This window comes from Podarcis melisellensis (genome assembly GCF_964234715.1).
Source record: "Podarcis melisellensis genome assembly, chromosome: 7".
Taxonomy (NCBI): domain Eukaryota; kingdom Metazoa; phylum Chordata; class Lepidosauria; order Squamata; family Lacertidae; genus Podarcis; species Podarcis melisellensis.
In genome coordinates, this window is record NC_138539.1 from 89,264,139 (window position 1) to 89,277,568 (window position 13,430).

Genomic DNA, 13,430 nt, shown 5'->3' on the forward strand with positions numbered 1-13,430 from the left:
GTTGTGATTACTTTTGATAGGATATCCATAATACTCTGGCTTTGTTACATGGCGGAAAACATGACCCTGGAAGTATCAAGCAGTTGCAACAAAATATTGGCTTGGATTGGTAGTCAAAGCAAAGATTTATGGCAGGATAGTTAATAGAGCAGATTTCTACCCTTTCTTACTTTAATAAAAAAAATTCTCTCCCCACCCCGATACATAGAATAAGAACATGGGGTGGATTCCCCTAATGAACCCCACTTGCACAATGAAGCTTACTCCCCTCTCCTTCTCTCACACCTCCTGAAATCATCTCAGGTGGGGGGCGTGTTCAGAAGAACCCACAGAACAGTGTTGGGGAGGAGAGGGGTGGTTCCATCTGGCAAGTTGCAATGCTTGTACAGACAGAATGTGTCTAATAGCACAGAGTTCCATTCCACCCATGCATATGAATACTTTGAAGACTAAACTGCCAGTGGGATGTCATAACTTCATGGATGAAATTTAGTTCAGGCTGTCTTAAAAAGTTATGAGTGCCTTCAAACATCACACAATGGTCCTTCTCGTCCCTCTTCATTCCTTGCAGCCCCTCTTCCTTCCCCAATTCAGCTCCAGAAAGTGCCCCATGCCTCCTCTTACTTGCCTCTTCTCTAAGCTAAAAAGACCCAAATGTTGCAACCTTATCTCAAAAGGGAGTTGCTTCAGTCCCATGAACAATTTTGTTGTGCTTTTCCAGCTCTAAAATATCCTTTTTAAAGGGAGGTGACCAGAAGTGAACACAGATTTGTATTTCAATTCCTTCCTGAATGATCCCTAGCATGGGATACACAATTTTCACAACACTGGACTGAGAACTTCAATTTTTTAGTTATTTATGTATGGTAAGATTTATACCCCCATCCTTAAGTATGACTACTATCAGGGTTTGTTAACAAGAAAATAGTGATTTTTAAATACAGTAGATATACACTTAGAATGTCAGTTAAAATCTCAGTTAATTTCAGCTTTAAAAATGGAGCAAAAAAAGGTTTTTGCCTGACACCAAACAGATACCAAAGTTGGCACCAATGAACCTTCTGGGTGAACTCCATAACCAAAGGGCCTTTTTTCTTGGTGCCCCTGCTATCAGATATTAAATGGGTGGCAACTAGGAAAGGCTTTGGACAAAGATGTCACGGATCAGGCAGGCACATACAGAAGGAGCTGGTTCTGATGGTACTCAGATTCTTATGTAGAATTGTGCTCAGGAACGGACGGGTAGCCAGTGAAGATTTTTCAAACCTGACTGAATGGGTTTCAAAGTTGTCCCTGGTTAGTAGTCTAGCAGCAGCATTCTGAACTAAGTGAAATTTCCAGAAAGTCTTCAAGGGCAGCTTCATGTATAACACATAGTAGTAATCTGTTCTGGGTGCAGCTCAGCTACCTCTGTACAGTGGTGGAGTGTGCCCCGTGGGCGCCTGGGGCAGGTGGGGGCGTGCTGCACTGTGGGGGCAGGAAACACTGCCGGAGCAACTGTGACCTTGGGTTCCCTCCAGCTGGAGGGAGGCTGAGGGGGATCCGGTGGGTGGGCACTGCCCTGTGCCATCCTTCTCTATGATATAATCCTAATGGAGAGATGGGATTTATGAATAGACCCCGCTGCAAATTTTGAGATATCACACTTGCATGAGAAGACTGCACCATGCCATAAACAGCACATTTGAGTTGGCACATTGGCTGCTTGCAGGGATGGGGGAGAAATTTGATTCAGTTTACATTTAAAACTGAGTTTTTCAAACTTGTTGTTTAGTCATGTCTGACTCTTCGTGACCCCATGGACCAGAGCACGCCAGGCACTCCCTGTCTTCCACTGCCTTCCGCAGTTTGGTCAGACTCATGTTTGTAGCTTTGAGGACACTGTCCAACCATCTCGTCCTCTGTCGTCCCCTTCTCCTTGTGCCCTCCATCTTTCCCAACATCAGGGTCTTTTCCAGGGAGTCTTCTCTTCTCATGAGGTGGCCAAAGTCTTGGAGCCTCAGCTTCAGGACCTGTCCTTCCAGTGAGCACTCAGGGTTGGTTTCCTTAAGAATGGAGAGGTTTGATCTTCTTGCAGTCCATGGGACTCTCAAGAGTCTCCTCCAGCACCATAATTCAAAAGCATCAATTCTTCGGCTATCAGTCTTCTTTATGGTCCAGCTCTAACTTCCATACATCACTACTGGGAAAACCATGGCTTTAACTATACGGACCTTTGTTGGCAAGGTGATGTCTCTGCTTTTTAAGATGCTGTCTAGGTTTGCCATCGCCTTTCCCCCAAGGAGCAGGCGTCTTTTAATTTTGTGGCTGCTGTCACCATCTGCAGTGATCATTTTCAAACTTACACATTACAAAACAATATGAGAACCAAAACACACCTATCCTTCAACATCCACACTTATCTAAATTTTGTGATGCAGTTTTCCAACCAATGTTTATAAAAATGCATATAAAAGGATGAGATGTGCATAAAAATAAAAATACATAATATTTAATTATTTTGGCTCCATGGAGAGTTGCTCTTACGGAATAAAGACTGAGTGTTGTGACCTCTGCTTTTCTGGATGGCCAGTAGAGGGAACTGCCCTTGGAACAGTGTTTCTGTGTATTTTGCAAAACAGCTATAGAGGATGCTGTTCACATTATTACCTCTATATAAGGTTCCCCATGAAAAATATTTGAGTTTAGCCACAAAAAGAATTTCTGTGAGTTTCTGTGCGAGTTTCTGTGCTTTTTGCTGTTAGACAAGGAAAATTATGTTTCTTTATTTGTGTTGGTAGAAATTAAGAGCCAGATTTGTGGCACAATTCTGAATGTCTTTTTACTACTACTACTAATGAAAGTAGCATAAAAATGCATTATATAGTAGAAATTGCTTGCAAAAATGTGCACACTACTCAAAAATGTATACAAATATGTGTTTATTAGGAGAAATTCTCATGAAAATGGTGTAATTCTCATGAGAATTAAAAATAAATAAATCGCAAATTGCTGCAGAAATGTGAACTGAATTTAATGTTGGAAAAATGAGAAACAGGGAGAATGAAATTAATGCCTAGCTTCTTGTATAAGAATATACCTTCCAGCTTTAGGAAGACCTGACCCTTCAAGCATTTAACTCTTTTTAAGTTAAGTTCTTTTCACATGGTAACCATAAGGTAAATCAAGGTGAGCCAATGCAGTGCCCTCCATGCTGGCTAGGACTGATGGGAGTTGCTGTCCAACAACATCTGAAGGGCATCATGTTGGCTACATGTAGAACTGAATGCATGGAAGGGGAATGGCACCTGCTGGCCCCATACTTGCGCTCTAAAAAGTGGAACTTACACAAGCACAGCTGCCTATGGGAGAGCCAATGCATACACAGACTTCCTTTCAGATGTCACAGTGACATGCAGGCCATGGCATCCAACATCAGGAGCAGGGCCAGTGGGCACATTATCACTCCCCATCAACATGCTTAGTTTATAGGTAAAGAGTAAAGGGACCCCTGACCATTAGGTCCAGTCGTGACCGACTCTGGGGTTGTGGCGCTCATCTCGCTTTATTGGCTGAGGGAGCGGGCGTACAGCTTCCGGGTCATGTGGCCAGCAGGACTGAGCCGCTTCTGGCGAACCAGAGCAGCGCATGGAAACACCGTTTACCTTCCTGCCAGAACAGTACCTATTTATCTACTTGCACTGTGACGTGCTTTCGAACTGCTAGGCTGGCAGGAGCAGGGATCGAGCAACGGGAGCTCACCCCGTCGCGGAGATTCGAACCTCCAACCTTCTGATCGGCAAGCCCTAGGCTCTGTGGTTTAACCCACAGCACCACCCGCGTCCCATACCCGCGTTTATACAAAGAGCTTATCTTGGGAAACAAGTGCTTGTGAATGTACTGTAGTACAGGCAGCCCCCCCCCTTTACATGGGGATTACGTTCTGAGGCACAGCGGGGGTGGGGGCAGAGAAATTGCATATAATTCTAAAAGCCTGAAAACACCTCATTCTGCCCCACCCCACCCTTTTAGTGGCATTTTAGTGACCTCTTTATGACATTTCCAGGTCACTTCCAGGTTTGGCACAATATACATGGTCGCACACATACCGAACACATGTAAACAAGGGGCTGCCTATATTATATGTTTTGTTCAAGTAATATTATGCTTGCATTTTTATAGAATTTGGTTTTCTGTATCATTCAGTAGCTGAATTACTGGATGGTGGAGGGGGAGACAGACCCATTAACTATTGATACGGAAGCCGTGGGGCACAAATTGCCTACTTTGGAGGAGTCAGAAGATGAAATTGTATTTTTCATTAAGGGCCTCCTTACCTTTCCCCATAATTTGAGCGTTGTTTGGTAGCAATCCACAAAGCAGCAGCAGGGAAGCCTCCAGAATATCACTATTTTCCACATCAGATTCAAGCATATATTTCTGCATCTAAAGTGGATTAAATAATTATGTTGCCCTAGCTCAATAAATCAACTTTTAAACAAAATCTGGATTTTTTGCAGTTTGGAAAGTGATGGAGAAATGTGTTGAAAAGTGTGGGCTGAACAAATGACTTACAGGAATACCTGTACACACATCAAATCAGGATAAAGGCAGGACAAATGCTCATTGTAGTATAACTGATCCATATAGAAATCAGAATGAATGCTGAATAACCTCTCTACATAAGCTTTCTGCTAGCAAATCAGGATGAATGCTAAGTAAATAGGTTGTCTGGACGGGCAACAAATGTATCATCCAAAACCAGCAGTCAGTATTGCACCTAGCCTACAAGCTGAAAAGCATCCATTTTGTTAGGAGAAAGCTTATTTAGATTTATAAACTGTGCTGTGCAAAAACACTATCAAATTACTCAGTCAGCTTGAAGCTGCACGAGCTAAATTAACACCTGCCTGGTTAGGAGTATAGCTGAGAGAAGGGGGGAAAACTTAGAATTTAAATTAATTACAAACTCCAACAACAATATTTAGAATCGGCTATATTCCTTTAAAACAAGTGATGTTTGCTGTGCAAGTATCACAAGAATAGAGCTAATTATTATGTAGGATATACTTAAATAAGTTTGTTTTGCTTTAATGGATTAGCATTCTGGACAATCAAATTTGCATTTAACGTAAGTCTTATGAACGTTGTGTGTGATATCCATAGATCCACAAAACAGCTATGCTATTCAATTATTCTGTAATAGTAAACAAATTATCAGCAAATTACAGTGAATTCCACAGTTTCTTCTTAAGTTTGGTGACAGCAGTCAGAGCGTGTATCTTGCTTCTGCAACTGGCAAAAGAGTTGCATTAGCTTTATTTTTTCTGAGCATTATTCTTTATTTTTCAAATCATTAGCATGCACGTGAATGACCTCATGATGAACAGATGCACTTGGATATGACTGTGATTAGATCAGTCCTCTCAGCAGTCAAGTGTGCCCATTTCAGTTAACCCTCTGAAGGACCAACTACAATTTACATATTAAGAATGTGTTTTTGGATATGGATTTTCAGATGCCACATAACTTTGGCACATGAATTTTAGGTTAAAATGTTCTATTATGTAGCTCTGCATCAAGTTATTTCAGGAGTAGACAACATTGTGCCTTCCTGTGCTATATTGTTATTCCTTCACCCTAAGGTTCCAGGGCAGGTTACAACAATGTGAAATACAATATTAAAAACAGTATACAGCAACTTATAATCACAAAAATAGGGTGGGTTCTAAAAAAAATATACCTCAGGTGCCAAAGGTTGGCTTAAAGAGGTGTATCTTTGGCATTCACCAAAAACAGTATAGTGAAGGTGCCAGAGAGGCCTCTGTGGAGAGGGAGTTCCACTTCTGAGGGCTACCAGAGCATGCCCTCTTCCCTGAGCTTCTGAAGGCAGTGGAACTCTGAAGAGGGCCTCCTCTGCTGATCTTAAGACCGGAGAGGGTCTGTAGGGAAGGATATCTTTCAGATATTTGAGGCCTGAGACGTAGAGATTTAAACATGGACATGAGCACCTTGAATTAGGCCCTGAAACAAACTGGAAACCATTGTTGTTTTAAAACATGGTTCATATCTTATCTAAATGGAACCTCAGCCAGTATTCTGGTGGCTGCATTTTGGACCTACTCATATATTCCAAACAAAGTGCTTGATTAACCTGGAGGTAGGCTGTATGAACTCTGTATTGATTTGTAATGTTTTGTTGGTCTCTGGACCGTAATAAAGATTGTTGTTGTTGTTGTTGTACTCATTTTCAAGGGCAGCCCCACATACAGCGCACTGCAAAAATCCAATCTAACTGGAGCAAGGAGCACAGTGGCAAAATCATTCCTGTCCAAAAGGGGCTATAGGTTGCAGACCTGATGTAGATGGAAAAAGTCATTCCTAGCCATTGAGACCACCTGAGCCTCCAGGAGCATCTACAGTGGTACCTCAAGTTATGAACGCTTCAACTTACGTTTTTTCAGGTTATGAAAGGTTGTAACCCATAAATAGGTTGTCTGAGCTCTCAGAGGCCTCGTCGCTGCCTGGAGCCAAGCCCGGACATCTGCAGGGCCTACGGAGCTCTCTGAGGCCTCCGTGAATGCCGGGAGCCAAGCCGATTGTGATCGAATCACATTTTCATTTTGAAATGTTTTATTGATTTCATTTTATAGATCAATGGCCTCGTTAGATAGTAAAATTCATGTAAAATTGCTGTTTTAGGGGTCGCTTTTCATCGTCTCATTCCTTTTTGCATTTTAGTTTGTGTGGCTTTTCGGTTTTTTGGCTGTGACTTGTTCTTCATTTTATGGGACTGACTTGTGACTTCGCTTTTGTGACTGTGTGGAACCTAGTTCAGCTACTGGTTGATTGTGTGACTTCAGAAATGGATAAAAGCCCCCCATCCAAACTGACTATCATCAGTGCACATAAGAAAAAATATAAATGTTAATTTTTTTCATCTAAAATACTGTCTTATTTATTTTATAGTACAGTACATTGATTATTGCCTTCATTTTATGGATCAATGGTCTTGTTAGACAGTAATATTCATGTTAAATTGCTGTTTTAGGGAGTGTTTTTCATCGTCTGGAATGGATCAATCCACTTTCCATTACTTTCAATGGGAAAGTCCACTTCAGGTTAAGAATGCTTCAGGTTAAGAATGGACTTCCGAAACCAATTAAGCACTTAACCTGAGGTACCACTGTATATCCAGAACAGGCTGTCCCACCATCTTGCAGACAAGAGAAACCCCTGTGTCTTTTCAGCATTCAGCTTCAATTTATTGGCCTATATGCAGCCCATCGCCTAATCCAAACACCAGCCTAACACCTCAACCACTTCTCCCAATTCAGATAGAAGAGAGATATGGAGTCTGGTATCATCTGCATCTTGACAACACTTCAATCTGGATTACAATCCAGATATTGTTGGATTACATTCAGCATCCCTGACAATTGGACATACTTAGATTACAAACTCCATAAACTCCAGCTAACAACATCTGGTTACTGTTGAGTTATTTGAACTTTTATGGAACATTGTTTCTGTTACTAAGGCTTACCACAACTACACAATTATGCATGTGTGTATTAGCTGTTATAGTACAAATACTGTTTTTTCCTATGGGAGCTAAACCCAATGGGCTGGGGAGAATAGAGTGGTACCATTACTTCCGTTGATGCAGTCTAGAATTGCATTATCCTTTGCACTGCTCTGCTAACTCATATTTCGCATATAGTCAACTAACTGGGTCAAATATAAAAACACTAAAATCATGTATCATAGAGAAACTTTTATGCATCTTCTACATAATACATGTGCATTTTAAGTTATCCTCATGTTTTCTGACGCAAGTGGGTTCCCCCATGCTGTTTACGGATATATTCAGCCAGTGGCGGAGTCTGCCAAACACCACGCAGGGCCGGGAGCGGGGCGTGCCCCAAAGGGGCAGGGCGCAGAAGGAGCCGGCTGCATCTTGCCTCTTTTCCCCTTCCCAGGCTTGACTCAGGGGATGGAGGAGCTGCAGCTAGGAGCATTGTGCCCGCAGCCTCTCTCCGCCCCTCAGGTCAGAGCACTGAACACTCTTACAAAATGAAGTTAAATGAAGGCACACATATGGATTAGAATTTTATAGGATTAAATTTAACTGCTCAACTGAATTTCTTCTTTATACTTTCAGAACTTGGGTTCAGAAAAAAAGCTTATGACTTCTGTTATAAAATAGCTTCTTATCTAGATGCAGCTAACCTTCTGCATTTGAACACCCCCCTTTTTAATACTCTTCTGCTCTAGAAACCTTGAGATTTAGGATCTGATTATGACTTAGGATCTGTGTATCTAAACGATCCTCTAATGCCATAGGAATCCGCCTGAATATTGAAGTCATTGTCAATCCTGTGTTCTCCAACTCTGCCTTTGGAGATGAGAAATGCCAACTGGGGAAACTGGCCTTTTCAGTGGTGCATCCCATTTCTGGAATTTGTTCCCTAACTAGGTTCATGCAGAGCCAAATCCTTATGTGTTTCTGGTGCCAGACTTCTAATCTTCTTTAAATCTGTTTAATGCTGTTGGCTTGTGCTGCTATTTTAGTTATCTTTTTATAACATTGTTGCACTTTGAATTATTTTAAAATATAAATTGCAAGTTGTTGTAAAGTTTTGATTTGGTGGGATATTAAACATTTAAGGCTTTTTAAAAAGTTAAATGCATAAAAATAGTAGTAGTGCTGGATCACTGATTTTCTAACTAGTGTAGGCAGTTGAGCCTCACTCCATAAGGATCAGCTATTTAAACCTCAGAATAGCAAAAGGGAATTATACAAAACACACAGGTGTGTTATTTAACATCTTGTATTAATCTGAAGCGGGACGTGGGTGGTGCTGTGGGTTAAACCACAGAGCCTAGGACTTGCCTATCAGAAGGTCGGTGGTTCGAATCCCCGTGACAGGGTGAGCACCTGTTGCTCTGTCCCAGCTCCTGCTAACCTAGCAGTTTGAAAGCATGTCAAAGTGCAAGTAGATAAATAGGTACCGCTCTGGTGGGAAGGTAAACAGTGTTTCCGTGCGCTGCTCTGGTTCGCCAGAAGCGGCTTAGTCATGCTGGCCACATGACCCGGAAGCTGTACACCGACTCTCTCGGCCAATAAAGTGAGATGAGCGCCACAACCCCAGTCGGTCACGACTGGACCTAATGGTCAGGGGTCCCTTTACCTTTACCTATTAATCTGAAGAAGGATGCAAGACTGGTTCTTAGTTCACTGACCCCAATGCATCTAATTTTATTATTTCACAATGTCCAATACATACTAGAACAACACAAAGGTAGCTATGATAAGTGACTTAAAGTAGGTGTTTTTTTTAAAAAAAATTAGAGCTTTCTGTTGTTATTTTCAATTGCGTAACCAGCTAAATTTCTTGATAATATCCAAATTAGTATAAGAATTATACTTTTATGCAACAAATGACACAATTTTGTCTCAAGAGTATTTATGTGTGTGGTTTATTTCATAGCTGTTCCACATTTTTAATAAGAAAATATTAATCAAAGCTTTACTTATAAGCTTTTCTAATGTTGTTTAGTATTCCAGTTCAACAAAGATCAATAGAGGCCATTCCTGTCTCTTGACGCCTCTCCAGGAAGCAGAGGTGTGATTATGTAAATAGCACTGGTTCCTCTTTGCTTCTGCCAGCTTGCTTATCTCCAAAGCCTTCTGCCTGCTGCTATTGGCGACCAGTACAAGTACACGCAAATACCTCTTATCTCTTAACAAAGCTCGAAAAGCTCAAGGACTGAAGCCAGTAATGTTAAACAGTGATGCGTGTCTGATTCTATTTGTCAAGTGATTCATTTCAGTAAATTTAATTTCTGTTATATTTCTTAGTTCAGATATAAAGATCAGTTAGAATGAGAGAAAGAAAACAGACACGCAGAACATTCACCAGGGTTTCAGATAATCCATCAACAATCCAATGCAGCATCGTAATATCATTAGAAAGAGTCAGTTTCACAAAATGGGTATAAACAGGGAATAAAGGAATTTATGTTTAGAAATCCATCTGGTTAACCTTGTGTTCTCCTTGTACATGAGAGCAATGGATTATGAAATGAACCCTCAAAACAAAAGGTCTCTTTAAAAAGCACACATGTAAATATAATTAAAATAAACTCATTTAACTAACTTTGAAAGCTTTGTGATGTGTAGAACGCACACATCCTGGCACTATGATTGTCTGACAAAACACTGCCCTGACACCCCCCCCCCACCAGTGTTAATCCTGGGTCCAAGCATTGCAGAAGCATAATCCCCATTTAGCATTAGGAGCAATGGCTTCTACTGTGAGGAACTATTTTTCGATTAGTATGCACTGATTCACGAATAGCTTTTCCACAACATATTCTCAGCTCAGCAAGAAGCCCACACTCCTGAATGAACCAGAACACATTAGTGAGAGAAAGTTCATTAACCTTGCTAGATTCAGGGGTTAACAGGATAGCTGAAGAAAGGAACTGAGTGAACAGCTCTGATGCAAAACAAATTAAAATGAATGTCATCATTTCTTTTGATATTCATTAGCTAATTCAGAGCGAGAAAGCTCTTCTTAAATTTGCAACCATTTATCAGTGAAAAGCAGGTGTACATCTGCTGCTCAAGTGCTTCTCAGCGGTTAAAATAATAATAATAAAAACAACAACATGATGAGACTTACCGCATCCACTAAGGGAGTAACTGGGAGAGGGAGAGAAGACCTGAGCAGCAAAATCCTCAAATGTCATGGCTTCTTTGTGGTTGTGGATTATTGCTTCGAGGTACAGAGCTCTTTCCTCATAACTGTTGGGAGCAGGTTAAGGAAATGCACTCTTACTGATACAAAGCCAAAGAAACTTATATTTAACCTGTGCATTTTCCAATTAAAATCAAGCCACAGTTGTCAGAGTTTTGACAAAGCTACAAGATTCTAAGGACTTCAATAAAATGTATTTCTAAAAAACACCAACCCCAAACATTTTCCTGACAGCTAAATATAAGCACTATATGAATGTAGTGTTTTTTCATTCTTCATTAAAAAGGCTGATTGACAAAATAAATTTGAGACCTTTATAAATGAGAAATGAAAATAATTGTGTAACTAACCATGAGGAAAATTGCCATAGCCAATAAACTCAACAGAAGCCCCACATATATTTTTCCTATATAATAGATCATTTTTTCAAAATGTAAATATATTTAAACTTTAAAGAAAAGGATAAGAAAAATTAAAGTATGAAAACACCTATTATTCATAAGAATATCGAAGTATACTAAAGTATAATAAAGTCATATTTAAAGCTTTTTCAGAAGATTCATTTGACGCATCTGAAATTTCTTATTTCATGATGGATTCAATTCTTTTTTTAAAAAAAAATAGAGCATGTATACACTTCAGTCTTAATTATGCTGACAACAAAGCATCTAAAACCAACAGTATTGCCTTTTAATTAAAACGCGGCAACCTGGAACACGCGCCATTCAAATGCATAATCAAAAACCAGTCACCAATAAAACTTACAAGCGTAACACGCTGAAGCAACTTTCCAGCTGTCTTAATAGGACCCCCGCTTGTGATAGCTTTTCGAAGGGGGGAGAGCAAATCTCTCTCTTTGTGTGCAGCTTCTCTTTTCTTTGAAGGTGAATCATGCACTTCAAACAACAGGGTAACATTTTGGAAAAAAAATCTACAACAGATTGAAGTATCTCACACACAACTTTGTGACTTAAACAATCAATCAGTCAGTATGAAATGTCATTCCCTGTCACTCATTTTAAAAACAAGTTTCCAGAGTTTCCTAGTATTTTTAAATATGAGAAAAGAGCTTAGTTTTATGTGACTCCTACCATCTGAACTGAAAAGTGTCATTATCGTTGTTTGAAAGGTATGTCCTTGAGGAGAATCGCAGCGGTCCTTTTCAGCTCTACAGTGTAGTATCCAAGTGAACTGATCACCACATTAAGGAACCTGACATGGAAGGGCCCCAAAATGAAAACATATTTCAAATAACTTTGTGTCTTTAGGAATGAAAGTGAGCATGGCATTTTGCAAAATATACCTGATGACATTTTTATTTGCTTTCTGCTTTCAAAACCCATTCCAGACAGTACAAGCACTAGCCTCAGTGTATTTGGGGTTGCTTCGCTGAACTCCTGGTGACTCTTGTTAATGAATAGGCTCCCAAACTTCCTATGAGAGGAGGCACACGCCTAGCACCTCTTCTAAAGGGACTGACTGATGCCATTCACATCTCATTATGAACATGCTTATTCTGCTCAGCACTTGGCTGTTGCCAGGGCTCTCTATTCCACACTGACACAGCAAGCCGCTCGTCCTGAACAGCAGGATGTTAGGCCTGAGTGGCCGTCTGGTGCACAGACTTTCTGTCTCTAAGCTGGCACGTGCTGGCGCAGCAGGAGAAGACCAAGGCGTGACAAATTACTGGAAGAGCTAAGCTAAACTTATGGCTGTAAACCACCTGAGCCTGTGGACCTCTGTGGACCCGCCATCCACTCTCAATTCCTCTTTGGCCCTTGCAGTATGCAGTCTGCTCATGGGCTCAGTTCAACGGAGGCAGATAAACTGGAAATTCTTTTCATGCTGCGCCTAATAAAATCCCATGAAAAAGACTTCATATCCAGCATAATAAATGGAGGAAATGCTCATGTATAATTTAAACACTGCACCCTAAGGCAGCAAGACTGGCAAATTAATTCAAGTTGTAATAAAATTAATAATGTTAAAGCATATAAAAATGTTCATGAGTAAAAAAAATGATGAGCAACTGCATCCCTTCCTGACAATATTTGGAAATCAACAAATTTGCTGAATACCTAGATGTTTGCTTACATTGATCCGTTTCTTCTACCATAAAGAAGAGAGATTTTCCAATCAAAAAGCAATTTGAATAAAGCCTTCCTGCACACCCACAAGGTAGGGAGCAACATGCAACAGCAGTGCTCCCTAATTCGTCTTATTCCTCCTTTCTTTAACATGTTAATGTTTTATCCTGGTTTCTGTCCATTCTGTGCCAGATAACTAGTCTTGTAGACATTTAGTAACTAAGAACACAGATAGTTTTATAGTGTTTTCTGTAACAGAGAGACAAACTAAGGTCTACTCTTTGCTAACTTTATTGATACTCATCACCCAATGAATACTACACATGGTACTCACAGCAGTAATTTTTTTAGGTGGGTTGATGTCTGCTGGAATAAGAACTATTTTCTCCACTAAGCCACATGATGCCTAGAGGCACCCTTGTGATGAATACATTATTTTTTTACAGATTATAGAATCATAGAATCATATAGCTGGAAGAGACCACAAGGGCCATCGAGTCCACCCCCCTGCCAAGCAGGAAACACCATCAGAGCACTTCTGACATATGGTTGTCAAGCCTCTGCTTAAAGACCTCCAAAGGAGGAGACTCCACCACAC

The 13,430-nt window shown here is 40.5% G+C and overlaps 1 protein-coding gene across 6 annotated transcripts in view; it reads right to left on the minus strand.

The window, feature by feature from the left end:
- The window catches only part of RALGAPA2 (Ral GTPase activating protein catalytic subunit alpha 2), a 182,197-nt gene that overhangs the window by 14,255 nt on the left and 154,512 nt on the right, over positions 1 to 13,430 (minus strand). For all 6 annotated transcript variants that reach the window (XR_014170068.1, XM_081917687.1, XM_081917686.1 and 3 more), the window contains one exon: positions 10,671 to 10,792. Coding sequence is in view for 5 of the 6 variants with exons in the window: in XM_081917687.1 (XP_081773813.1) it covers positions 10,671 to 10,792 (122 nt within the window). In the remaining variant the exon portion in view is untranslated. The remainder of the gene's footprint in view (positions 1 to 10,670; positions 10,793 to 13,430) is intronic.